The sequence below is a fragment of the Ahaetulla prasina genome, chromosome 4 (assembly GCF_028640845.1).
Source record: "Ahaetulla prasina isolate Xishuangbanna chromosome 4, ASM2864084v1, whole genome shotgun sequence".
Classification (NCBI taxonomy): domain Eukaryota; kingdom Metazoa; phylum Chordata; class Lepidosauria; order Squamata; family Colubridae; genus Ahaetulla; species Ahaetulla prasina.
Genome location: NC_080542.1, coordinates 40,562,473 through 40,576,801, shown reverse-complemented (window position 1 = coordinate 40,576,801; position 14,329 = coordinate 40,562,473). Strand labels below are relative to the sequence as shown.

General features: G+C 41.6%; 1 protein-coding gene across 2 annotated transcripts in view; it reads left to right on the top strand.

The window, feature by feature from the left end:
- The first annotated feature begins 2,736 nt into the window (after positions 1-2,736).
- The window catches only part of STAT3 (signal transducer and activator of transcription 3), a 44,384-nt gene continuing 32,791 nt past the window's right edge, over positions 2,737-14,329 (top strand). Inside the window, exons 1-3 of one of the 2 annotated variants that reach the window (XM_058182869.1) lie at positions 2,737-3,469; positions 7,414-7,555; positions 9,678-9,822. In XM_058182869.1, the coding sequence (XP_058038852.1) occupies positions 7,428-7,555; positions 9,678-9,822 (273 nt within the window). In that variant the 5' untranslated portion in view covers positions 2,737-3,469; positions 7,414-7,427. Of the gene's footprint in view, positions 3,470-7,413; positions 7,556-9,677; positions 9,823-14,329 lie in introns of those variants that run through there. The other variant, XM_058182870.1, reaches the window with a different exon arrangement.

The following is a 14,329-nucleotide window of genomic DNA, read 5'->3' as shown; positions in this document are numbered from 1 at the left end:
TTTCTTCTTCCATCCCCCCACCCCCACCCCAAACCAGTGATTCTGCTTATTTTTCCAAAGACAGAAAACATTCCAATGTTTTTGAGCATATGCAGTCCTCATTTAAGAAAACACAGAACTTCCAAATATTTTGTTAAACTATGTTTGTAGAAGTGAGTGAGCATTCTTCTGCAAACCTCAGTGTTTGGCCAAGCAAACAGAACTATTGTTTGTACTTTTCAAAACGTTTTTTGTTGTTTTTATTGTTCCAGAGTCTACACCGGTGTTTCTGAACATTGGCAACTTTAACCTGTGTAGACTCCAGCTCCCAAGTCAGTGCTAGCTAGGGAATTCTGGGAATGGGAGTCGGCACATCTTAATGTTTGGGGAATGGATAAAGCAGTATCATAGTGACAAATTGTCTGGAAGCTGGAAAGAAATGAAAGAGTCAAATGAAAGAAACAATCAAGAGATCATAGGCAAGAATTTTGACAGCTTTTCTCATAAATTGTTGTTTAGTCCAGGCGGAGAAAAATTTGGAAAGAAGAATTTTAAATCTGTGAAAGAGACTTTGCTTTAATTAACTATAAATGTGACTGGGCAAATTGCTATGCGTTTCCAAGCATATTATTTTTCCTAACGTGTAGACAAAATTTCCTGAATCACCAGGCCGACAGTGTTACACTTTCACAGAAACTTCAGCTGTCAGCAAGGGTTCGCTTAGCCCATTAGGTACACTAATCAGAGATTTGGAATTTTTCAAGAATCACTTAACAAAACCGAATTTCTGTCATTTAGTTTTGCTGAATGTCTGTTAGAAAATAAATTTACCACACAGTCATACATTTATTTACATAAGTTCTGCTTTTGAAGATTTTGTGATTATTCATTGTAGCCACAAATCCAAGTTCTTTCTCGTCCTGTTCCTCTTCATTGTTTCTTATTTTTAGGGGGTGGGGTGGGGGAGACAACAGGATTTCCTTTACACTGTCAGCGTGCTTCTTTCCATAGAGAACGAATCCCACTTGCCTTCAGGGAAGGAAACTCATTACTGAAAGTATAGCGCCATGATCTAAGAGATTATTAGATTATTGCACTTTGCTTGTTGGAAGCCTGTTGGGAAGGAGGCAAATGGCAATCATATGATCCCAGGATGCTACAACCATTGTAAATACATGCCAGTTGGCAAGCGCCAAAAATTTGATCATGTGACTGTGAGTTGTAAATGTGAGGCTCAATTATAAATTGTTTTTTCAGTGCTGTTGTAACTAAATGACTTACAACTAAATGTAAGCCAAGGACTATTTGTACAAGATGAGCCTCCATAGATGAGCAGATTAGATTAAGATTTATCTAGTACGATGAAATATCCCTGGGAAGACCGGGGATAGATACCAAACCCAACAGCATTCTTACTGCCTCTACTATAAAAAGTAATTGTTAGCCAATCTCACCTTATAAGCTCTACCACAAGTGTCTTCCTTGAATGAGTTATATTGTGAACTAGCTTCATGGTTAAAATCTCTGAAATCCAATCAAAAAGTTTCCAGAATGGCATTGTTTTGTAAAGAAGAAAACCCAAAATTTATTTATTTTTATTTATTTATTAATCACATTTATATACCGCCCTATCTCCCGAAGGACTCAGGGCGGTTCACAGGCAAGTAAAAACATATAAATACAAATTAAAATAACAATTAAAAAACTTATTCTAAAAGGCCGAATTATTAAAAAGCAGTATAAATAATAAAACCCATTAAAAACCAATATAAATTTAAAATCTAATCCAGTCCTGCGCGGATGAATAAATGTGTTTTAAGCTCGCGACGGAAGGTTCGGAGGTCCGGAAGTTGACGGAGTCCTGGGGGGAGTTCGTTCCAGAGGGTGGGAGCCCCCACAGAGAAGGCCCTTCCCCTGGGTGTCGCCAGACGACACTGCCTAGCTGACGGCACCCTGAGGAGTCCCTCTCTGTGAGAGCGCACGGGTCGGTGAGAGGTATTCGGTAGCAGTAGGCGGTCCCGTAAGTAACCCGGCCCTATGCCATGGAGCGCTTTAAAGGTGGTTACCAAAACCTTGAAGCGCACCCGGAAGGCCACAGGTAGCCAGTGCAGTCTGCGCAGGATAGGTGTCACACGGGAGCCACGAGGGGCCCCCTCTATCACCCGCGCAGCCGCATTCTGGACTAACTGCAGCCTCCGGATGCCCTTCAAGGGGAGCCCCATGTAGAGAGCATTGCAGTAATCCAGACGAGACGTCACGAGGGCGTGAGTGACCGTGCATAGGGCATCCCGGTCTAGAAAGGGGCGCAACTGGCGCACCAGGCGAACCTGGTAGAAAGCTCTCCTGGAGACGGCCGTCAAATGATCTTCAAAAGACAGCCGTTCATCCAGGAGGGCGCCCAAGTTGCGCACCCTCTCCATCGGGGCCAATGCCTCCCCCCCAACAGTCAGCCGTGGACCCAGCTGACTGTACCGGGATGCCGGCATCCACAGCCACTCTGTCTTGGAGGGATTGAGCTTGAGCCTGTTTCTCCCCATCCAGACCCGTACGGCTTCCAAACACCGGGACAGCACTTCGATAGCTTCGTTGGGGTGGCCCGGTGTGGAAAAGTACAGCTGGGTGTCATCAGCGTACAGCTGGTACCTCACACGAAGCCACTGATGATCTCACCCAGCGGCTTCATATAGATGTTGAACAGAAGGCGAGAGAATCGGCCCTGTGGCACCCCACAAGTGAGGCGCCTCGGGGCCGACCTCTGCCCCCCTGTCAACACCGTCTGCGACCGATCGGAGAGATAGGAGGAGAACCACCGATAAACGGTGCCTCCCACTCCCAATCCCTCCAACCGGCGCAGCAGGATACCATGGTCAATGGTATCGAAAGCCGCTGAGAGGTCTAATAGGACCAGGGCAGAGGAACAACCCCTATCCCTGGCCCTCCAGAGATCATCCACCAACGCGACCAAAGCCGTCTCAGTGCTGTAACCGGGCCGGAAACCGGACTGGAACGGGTCTAGATAGACAGTTTCATCCAGGTGTAAGGGAAACTGATATGCCACCATACTCTCTACAACCTTCGCCGCAAAGCGAATTGTCAACTTTATAGAGGAAGCTGCATATCTGAAGATGGAGGCAGTATTCCTTGAAAGGGGATAGAGAATGGAGAACCAATTTGTACATCAGGTGGTGACTCTGGAGATGGTTGAATTATTTTAACTATTTCACAAATATTGGTAAGTGGGGTACTAGAAGCTATGGTAATGTGCTCTCAGTAGAAGAAAAAATAAGATTGTGGCATATTTGTATATAAATTAGGGTTGCATAAATGCAAACCCACCTACCCCCTGCCCCCAATTTTAGTTTTGTCTAAAAATTAAGAGAGTCAGTTTGTTGTAGTGGTTAAGACACCAGACTAGGAACCAGGAGATCATGAATTCTGGAAATCTGAAGATGCTCGGCAAAAGGATGCTTACTCCACCACCTGCCTTCAGGTAATATACCTCCACTGGAGAATTGTGGGGAGGGGGAAATGGGTTTCGTACATTGCAAGGTTATAAAAAAATTTGTTCAGAGGTTGGAATTGCGTATTAGTGATTTGCAAGAGAAAATGAAGGCCATGTATTCAGAAGAGATGTTAAGACAGAATTTTGGAAGCTGAACAAATTAAGAGGAGAACAGAAAGATTTACTTGGAATGAGGACAGTAGCTTTGTGAGTTGGCTTGATCCATATAGATCAGATCCTCATACAACTGCAGTTAAAGAACTTTTCTTTGAAACGGATCAGTCAACAACGAATCAACTTTGGAACAACTTAGAAATCGCCACCATGTTTTGCAGGCTGATTACAAACTGCAAATAAACCAGATTGTAGATTTAAGACCTTGGCTTAACTCAAGAATTATGCAGGAAAGGAAAAGGGGCAGCAGAAGCGTTCTGGCAAAATTAAAAATTGAAATGTTAAAGGATTTTGCACTCACTTCTGCTAGGAATATGTACAGAGCCTGCCAAGAATGTAGCAAAATGAGGATCAAATGTGAAATGTAGCAGACAAATAAGGTAACAATCATACCAAATTGCTTGTTAAACAGGCTCACACCTTGCTGATATCCCAGAGTTTCTCTTTGATTGAAAGAAGTCTTTTGGGGAATTAAGCAATAACCTCCCCCAGCTTGAATAGTGCTAGTAGAAATCCAAGCACAAACAGCACAAAAATACTCATACTCAAAATCAGCAAAAGGAAAAGTGGAAACAAGTAGTCACCCATACTCTTACCTGAAATAGATTGTTACAGGTCTAGGTCCTGATCCTCTCAACTGAATTTGGAGGCTACATCAATTTAATTTCCAGTACAGTTTGTCTGACAAAGAGATTGAGTAGGTTATATTTACATATTCCGAAGTCTGCACTAAATGGAAAAATGTATCCGTGACATCCTAATTCCTCCAATCCCAGTAACTACCTCAGTGTCTTAGATGGGCCCCAAAATATGGTCCAGGACTTAATGACCGGCGCCCAATTACAGGTTACAGCCATTAGGGATTAGCGGAAAGAGAATCTTTTAGAATTTTGCTATGGCTATTTATAGTATCAGTTCAGTGCCATTCCTATTATTACTAATAATAGGAGGGACAAAATACAGGTGACATCATGCAAGGCCTTACAACAGTCAGTATTTAAAATGAGTACTTGATGGGCAGTAGCATCCCAGTGAGCTGGACTAGACAGGTGAATATAGTTTACCCATATTCAGTTATTTAAGAAACATCTGCAGGACAGGGAAGCATTAAAGAGGGGAAAAAATAAAGAATATGGGTGGTAGTGGAAGTAATAAAATATAAATTGGAAGAAAGGGGGAGGAATAGGAATTTGTGGAGCAACCAGCAACAAAGAGTGCAGAATGGCAGAAGAGCATGTGTAAATGTAGTGAAAGCTAACAGATTTATGAGAAAACATGGAGAGGTGGAAAGGGATTTTACTGAGAGATTGAACAAGGGGGTGGTGCAGTTACAAAGAAATCATCAAGAAAAATAATGAGACAGAAGATTGAAAGTGGAGAGAAAATTAAGGATAAAAAGCTGCTCTGACGGGAAAGGAAATAATCAGTAGAAGCTTTAAAGAAAATTTCACTCCTACCTATAAAAGAGGAAGATGAGACAGCAATCTCAGACCACTCCCTCATTAATTTCTAGGTCTCCTCTGCTGCTGTGATATGTAAACAAATAAATAGCCATATTAGAGAAAAATATTTGAAAGATGCTAAATGGGGGAGGAATTACCTTCTAGTTTTAATGCATAATGGTCCTAAGTAGGTTCTATTAGACCTAGAGCTAATTTTTTTTATTAAAGATTTTCCTTTAGGTAGAATTCACCTTGGCTAGTGACCTATTAAGGAAAACAGAATTTAACATATTATGAATTGTGGATCAAAATAGCTGGGATTGAAGTGCCATTTAAAGCTATTTGGGATTCTTCTTGTATTCTAGAGCAAGATTAGTCACTAGAAAACAGATTTTGGTTTGACACTCTGGATGCCATGTAACATTACTCTCACAGAGAGCTCATGTTAAAATTCCCTAAATCAGTGATAGTCAACCTGGTCCCTACCACCCACTAGTGGGCGTTCCAGCTTTCATGGTGGGCGGTAGGGGTTTTGTCGGATACTGAAGCACTTTCCTTTTTTTTAATTTAATTGACTTTTTTAAAAAAAATTCATAGCATTATTTAAAAACATTTTCATTAGGTTTTCATAAAATTCCCCGTGACAATTTAAATTTCTGAAAATATACTATTTGTATCGCCCATGCATAAATTTAGTTCACGTTACCTAAGTGAAACTAAATGGCACTATAGTGCGACTGCAAACAAAAGAGCCTCATCCCAGAATAGCTCGCGCATCTCCCCCCACACCACCCAGCTGTAATAGGCAAGCAGAGCTGGTAGCTGGTGCCTCCCCAAACCCAATCCACGATGCGCAAGAAGCATGCACAGACGACGGTACACGGCACATCACTGTAGAACCGGTGGGTGGTTAGAAAATTTTACTACTAACAGAGATACAAAAGTGGGCGGTAGGTATAAAAAGGTTGACTACCCCTGCCCTAAATGTTTTCTTCTTTCCAAAAGCAGGCCATGGCAAACCATTTCTTAAATCTTGTCAGGAAAAAAATAGGGACTTTTTAGGCAGTAGCTAGGAGTAAACATTAACTCTGTATCCCAGAGGTTAAGCAAGATTTAGTTGTTTAGAAATATTGAATAAATATTTTATGACTAGATTAGTTGGTAGATTGATTGATTGTGTGCCATCAAATCGCTGTCCATGCCTAGATATACATTTTCCTTGACAATCTGTTCCTAACCTAAACTTTCAGCTTTTCCAATGGTGCACTTATCACCACTGTACCTGAGTCTACCCATCTCGCTGCTTGAGATCCTCTTCTTTCTTCTACATTTCCTACCATTAGAGCCTTAGAGAGTTAAATCTTCACATAATCTATCCAAAGCAGGATAATTTTGAGCCTAATTTTGTTCCCCTAATCAGAATTCTGGGTTGATATTTTTAAATGATCCATTAGTCAGTTTCTGGTGTCCGTGATATGGTAAGGAGTCTTCTTCAACACCAAAGTTCAATAGTATCAGTACTCTTCCTCTTCAAAGTCCAACTTTCATTTTCAGAGAATATTGCAGTAGATACCATGACTTGCATGATTCTGATCTTTGTCAGTGAAGACACATCATGTGGCATTTGAATATTTTTCCAAGGCTTTCATAGCTGCTCTGCCAAGCATTAGCCGGCAGTGTATTTCTTCACTGCTTATTCCATTATTGTTGATGGTTGATGCTAGACAGCCAAAACTATCTACCATTTTTATACCTTCACTGGCAATTCTAAAACTGGTGATTCTTCCTGTTGTCATTAGTTTGGTTATCTGGTGTCAATGTTTTGCCATGTTCTTTGTATATTTTGACTTCCTGATCTGTATATATATATTTCTCATGTGGACAGTAAGATATTCTAGGATTCCTATTTTTCTGAGCATATTCCACAGTTGGCATTGACAAATTGAAAGCCTTTCTGTAATCAGTGAAGCACAGTTTAGTATTTTTGGAATTCTTTGACTTTCTCCATTATCTAGCATGCATCAACAATAATTATGACTAAAAATCAGAAGCAAAATGATTGGATATAAGTCACTTAAAATGACTTTTAATCCATAAATTGTAAATGACTTAAAATCCATAAATTGTCAGTAGGAATGTTTCTTTCTTGAACTTTTTTTTCCTTTTTGTTATAGATTTACATTGTTAGGTTTTACTTGTGATTGTGAATCGGGAATTGTTGTTATTGATTTGATTATTGGATATTTTTGAATAGCATCAGCCTGACACCTCTAGAGAGCTTACATTAAAATGCCCTATATGTTTTCTACTTTCCAGAGTCAGCTGCCAAGATGGCACAGTGGAACCAATTGCAGCAATTGGACACAAGATACTTGGAGCAGCTCCACCAGCTTTACAGTGACAGCTTTCCAATGGAACTTCGCCAGTTCCTTGCACCTTGGATAGAGAGCCAGGATTGGTGAGGAATTTTGTTTTTTAGCTTCCTGGCTACATTTCAGCAAAAACATCTCTGTTCTAGAGCCCTGGTCCATGGACCAGTCTGCGACATGCTAGAAACTGGTTGTGCAAACAACCGAAGCCCCATCCACTTGATGCAGGCAGTACACAAAGCCACACCCCCTCCAGCCTGCAAAGAAACCTCTCTCCACAGAACTGAACTGGTTCTTGGTGCCCAAAAGGTTGGGGACCGCTGTCCTAGAGCTCTTCAAATCAATGAGCAAAATACAGATGCTCAACTGACTTATATTATTGCTTCAAAAGAATAAGGTGAAGAAACATCTTTGGGGAAGGAATGAAGAACTGTGTATACACACACACACACACACACACACACACACACACACACATATAATGGAGACAAGATATATATACATAAGTCTCTTATTATTTTTACAAATATCCAACACACATTCCTCCTGCTTCCTCCACAACAACCCTGTGAGATGAGTTTGAATGAGAGAGAGAGTGACTGGGCCAAGATCACCCAGCTAGCTTTCATGGCTAAGGCAGGACTAGAACTCATAGTGTTCCACTTTATAGCCTAGTGTCTTGACCATTTGACCAAACTGTCATATCAGTGCAGATTGAGAGAATGAGAATTGTAGACTAAGCAAACTAATTTGCTACTCCTTTACATATTTCTTCAAAAGTTGGTTATCTTGGAAGGTAATCTGCCAGGAAGCCAGATCCTGATTTCCTTTGTCAATCTTACCCCATCTACACATGCAGTGCCTTTCTTGTTTTCCTATTCCTCCCTTCTATTTCTGGAAAAGAAACAGATCATTCTTGCCAAAAGTCTGAACTGATCGATTGCTCTTTGAAATTAGGGCAAGAAGTGCTGACTTCTGCCTGAGCAATGATTTAGAAGCTTTGCAATTGGGGATCACGGAACTCCCTGCTGTTAGACACAGAGGGATATGCAACATTAATTTGTGAGATTCTTTCTCTTTTATATTCTTTTTTGCTGAAATCGTTAGAGCTGTCATGAATATAATCTGGGGTACATCTGGTATACGGATTACAGGAAGTCCTCGATTTACAACCACAATTGAGCCCAACATTTCTATTTCTAGGTGACACAGTTGTTAAGTGAATTTTGCCCCTTTTTAGATTTTTCTTGCCACAATTGTCAAGTGAATCACTGCAGCTATTAATTTAGTAACACAGTTGTTAAGTGAATCTGGCTTCCCCATTGACTTTATCCTTCAGAAGGTTCCAAAAGGGGATCACATGACCTTGGGACACTGACACTGTCATAAATATGAACCAGTTTCCAAGCATCCAAATTTTGATCACATGATCATGGGGATGCTGCAACAGTTATAAGTGTGAAAAATTGTCTAAAATCACTTTTTTCAATGATGTTGTAACTTTGAAAGGTCACTAAATAAATTGTTGTAAGTGGAGGATTACCTGTATTACATAATACTGTAGATCAGCCTTATTAAATCTCATGCATTCCAGAGATGCTGACCCCTGTTGTTTGTTTATTAATCAAATGCATGTCCTGCCACCATCACAAATGAAAAGGCAAAAACAACCACACATATACTGTATACAGTCCAACATAGTATCGGGTAATAACATCCTATATTCAATTCAACACTGTACCTGATAACCATGTCCAAATGCCCACTAGAACATCTCTGTCTGTCTTTTTTTGTGGGAGACAGATAAAGTTGGAATCTGTCAAACTTCCCACAGGAGGCTATTTCACAGGGCCAGCCCATCATAGAAAGCAGCGTTTTCAAGTTTCTACCTTCACCTCCCAAAATGAGGGGTAACTAACTGTTTTGCCCACCACAGTTTTCCATAGACTGGCATCTAGTTCTTTTCTTTTAATTGGCACCCTGGTAGTTGGAACGTTGAAATTCCTTTGTTATGTTCTTAAATTTCCTGAATTATGCTTGCAAAATTCACTAGAAATTCACATTAACTTTTTTGCATTTTAGAAACTTCAGAAACTTTTTTGGCATTAATTATTATAGGTCCTGCTTTTAACAGATAGGAACTTTCACAGAATTAGACTAAGATAACTTATAAACTTATCTTTCCTATCTTTCTTTTCCTATCCTCTTTAGGGCTTATGCTGCCAGCAAAGAGTCCCATGCTACTTTGGTATTTCACAATCTTCTGGGTGAAATTGACCAGCAGTATAGTCGCTTCCTACAAGAATCCAATGTTCTCTATCAGCATAATCTACGCCGAATCAAACAGTTCCTACAGGTAGAAATAACTGACAAATGTTGATTTGGGAACTCGCCTATATGTGGACTCCTCAATACCTATCTCAATACCGTAAGATGACAGACTTAACAGTCTGAAATGCAAGAAATGTGCTGTCCTGTAGTCATAAAACTGATATCTTGAAATGCAAAAGAAAAAAGTGATTCCCTTCCTGAATATATTATCATTATTTATTGCTATCATTGTCATTGCCTTATAATTGTGAGAGCAAGAGTTAAAAAGGTCAGAAGCAAAGCCTGAGACCAGATTGTTCCATAGCAATAACAATGTTGTTGTTGTTAGTTGTGAAGTCGTATCTAACCCATCACGACCCCATGGACAACGTTCCTCCATGTCTTCCTATCCTCTACCATCCTCTGGTAACAATACATGGTATTGTTATTGCTGGTAGCAATAACAATACATAGGTGCTAATTACTGCTCTGTTTGAACAGTAATTTCAGGCCTTCAGTCCATTCTGGCATAAGAGTGGAAGAAAGAGTCTTATGATTGCCGTCAATGTGATGCGAATCCTAGCATCCGCAGTAGTTGTTTTCTTATGATTATGGGTTTTTCTAGTAACTGCAATAAAAAGTATTTTATTAGTGTCCTTGAATCTCCAGCTGCAAGCCTGCTAGTTAACTATGCCTCCCAGGGAAACCTTACAAAAATTATTATTTATTATATTAGTATCTCACTTTAAACTAAAAAATAAGAACAGTTATATCAGTAACACAAAAGCAGACCGGTAAACTCATAAAATTGAACCCTTTAATGGAGTCAGAAGCAAAATCATTGGGGGATCTAAAAGACTAGGTGAACATCTTAAGTAGCTTTTGACACCAAACCATAGAAGAAACTTGATATACCCAAAGTGGAAAGTTCTTTAGAGAGGATGCCCACAACAGGAAGGCAACACTTTTTGCAGCAGCACATTTAAGATCCTCAAGTGAAGGTAGACAAGTACATACCACAAGAACCATTCTAACCGATTGTATCTATTGAATTGTTCAAGATTTTACAAGTCAGCAGAAGTATATCGAAACAGGCAGCTAGTTTAAATTACCAAGAGTAAGTATAAAATGATCAGGCAGATCACATGACAGCAAGCTAAAGAATTTTTGTACTGGCAGAAAGTGCTGGGACATTTTTAAGGGAAATCCCATCTAAGACACATGATGATAATCTAGGTACGATGTTATTAAAGTATAAATCATTCTGGCCAATCTATCCCAGGTCAAGAAAGTCTATAGTTAGCAAAATACCCCAAGGTGATAATGTGCACTGTTCTTTGATGCATCATTGTATAGTTGCCCCTAACCTGGTTGGCATTTTGAAAAGCAATTAAGATATGGCTGTGGTTATTTCCCACCAATATTGTCTCTATTTTATTTGTACCCATTCTCAATATATAGATTAATTGCAGTGGCTTCTTATCATTCATAAACAAAATTCTCTACATAAGGAAGTCTGATACTGTAAAGAAGCTTCCCATGCAAATATTTATTTTAGTAACTCTGAAGATAGTCCTTATACTCCACATATTGTAGATAAGAGGATGACTAAAGTGGACGTAAGATGGAGGAGAGAAGGTGACACAAAAGAGAATAGTAGTTTGAATGAGGTCCATCACATCTTACCTGCTCCTTACTGGACAAAAATTACCTGGTCTTATGTAATGCTATTCTTTTCAGTTGCATCTTTTTACCTATCATTGAAGTAAACTCAGAGCCCAAATATTGCATCATTTCTCATTTCAAGGTTAGCCTTCTCCAAATTTCTGCATCAGTGTTTATGCTTGAATGTAGAGATAATTCCATTTTTATCCTGAAAAATCAATTCATAGAGTAACAACATTTCACCTTAAGCTTGATTTAGACTGGTAGGCATTGATGCATTCCTACCGTATGCGCAAAGAGATTGATGGGTAAGTATAGGTTGCAGATGGTTACAGACAAGCTGACACGCACACCTCCTTAATCCCAACTACATGTTGTGTGGAGGTACACATCCTGCAGGCTGATTATTTGATCTGACTTCCTGTTGGGAGGCAGGCAGAAGACATTTGAGCATTCCCTAGCCCCAATATTAAAATTTGCAGAAGTATAAATGCAACAGTAGCAGATGCATACATTCCCTGATGTGTAGTGACGCAAAAGTCTAAACCAAGCTTTACATTTTTCAAGAAGAACAGTATTCAGGAGCATTGGGCATGATAACTGGAGATAATGGGAATTGCGATCCAAGGTGTCTGAAGGATACTAGGCAACTTTCAAAACATAACTTGAACTTGAAGGCTAGCAGGTAGAGGTACAGCAGGTAGAGATTGGAGGATACCGGTTTTTGATAAGCTGCCTTTATTATAAATGCCAAGAAAAAAACTAATAACTGGAGTAGAGAACGATCAACTTCAAGCTCTGTCTATCTGCCATCTCAATCTTCAGGTTCAAATCTTATCTCTCTTTCCTGCCTGAGTTGCTCATTTCTCAGTAGGAAGAATGATTGCCAGTGGTATATTGTTACTTATAAAACAGTTGTCTGATCTGAGGCTGTTTCTCCTTCAGCTTCTTCCTTCTAGTCTTTCACAATCAGGTTGGGAAAGGCTGATTGAGGAATTTTGATATGCAATGAGAGCATATCAGTAAAATTCAGCTATTGGGGAAAAAGACAAGTAGTGTGCAAAATTTGTCTGGCCTTCCCAGAAACGTTTGGCAAGTGGCTCGTGCAAAGGATTTGTAAGGAGCAATTCACAAACCAATATTTATTATTTATTTATTTTATTTATTTATTTTATTTAATTTTTATACCGCCCTTCTCCCGAAGGACTCAGGGCGGTGTACAGGCAAAAGTAAGAACAACACAATATACAAATTAAAATACCATTTAAAAACTTATTAAATTAGCCTGAAATTAAAATTTTCCATACTAAAAACCCCATTTAAAATTAATAAAATTTCCCTTAAAACTAATTTAAGCCAGCCCCGCGCGGATAAAAAGATGTGTTTTTAGTTCGTGACGAAATGTCCGGAGGTCGGGTATTTGACGTAAACCCGGGGGAAGCTCATTCCAGAGTGTGGGTGCCCCCACAGAGAAGGCCCTTCCCCTGGGGGCCGCCAGCCGGCATTGTTTGGCGGACGGCACCCTGAGAAGTCCCTCTCTATGGGAGCGTACGGGTCGGTGGGAGGCATGTGGTAGCAGCAGGCGGTCCCGTAAGTACCCAGGTCCTAAGCCATGGAGCGCTTTAAAGGTCATAACCAACACCTTAAAGTGCACTCGGAAAGCCACAGGCAGCCAGTGCAGCCTGCGCAGGATCGGTGTTACATGGGAGCTACGTGTAGCTCCCTCTATAACCCGCGCAGCTGCATTCTGGACTAACTGAAGCCTCCGAGCGCACTTCAAGGGGAGCCCCATGTGGAGAGCATTACAGTAATCCAAGCGAGAGGTAACGAGCGCATGAGTGACCGTGCATAAGGCATCCCGATCAAGGAAGGCGCAACTGCGAACCAGGCGAACCTGGTGGAAGGCCCCTGGAGACGGCTGTCAAATGATCTTCAAGCGACAGCCGATCGTCCAGGAGGACACCTAAGTTGCGCACCCTATCCTTTGGGGCCAATAACTCGCCACCAACAGCCAGCGCGGCTGCAGCTGACTGAATCGGGTGCCGGCATCCACAGCCACTCCGTCTTGGAGGATTAAGCTTGAGCCTGTTTCTCCCCATCCAGACCCGTACGGCCTCCAAACACCGGGACAGCACTTCAACAACTTCATTGGGGTGGTCAGGGGTGGAAAAGTACAGCTGAGTGTCATCAGCGTACTGCTGGTATCTCACCCCGAAACCACTGATGATCTCACCCAACGGTTTCATGTAGATGTTGAACAGAAGGGGCGAGAGAATCGACCCCTGAGGACCCCACAAGTGAGGCCCTCGCGGTCGACCTCTGCCCCTGTCAACACCGTCTGCGACCGGTCAGAGAGATAGGAGGAGAACCACCGATATACGGTGCCTCCCACTCCCAATCCCCCCAACCGGCGCAGCAAGATACCATGGTCGATGGTATCGAACGCCGCTGAGAGGTCTAATAGGACCAGGGCAGAGGAATAACCCCTGTCCCGAGCCCTCCAGAGATCATCCACCAATGCGACCAAAGCTGTCTCCGTGCTGTATCCGGGTCGGAAGCCCGACTGGAGCAGGTCTAGATAGACGCCTCCATCCAGGTGTTGGGGAAGCTGCCGCGCCACGGCCCTCTCTCCAACCTACGCAACAAAGGGAAGGTTGGAGACTGGACGATAATTACCCAAAACAGCTGGGTCCAGGGAAGGCTTCTTAAGGAGGGGTCTCACCACCGCCTCTTTCAAGGCGGCAGGGAAAACCCCTTCCAACAAAGAAGCGTTGATAATCCTCTGGAGCCAGCCTCGTGTCACCTCCTGAGTGGCCAGTACCAGCCAGGAAGGGCACGGGTCCAGTAAACATGTCGTGCCGTGAAGCCTCCCCAACAACCTGTCCACG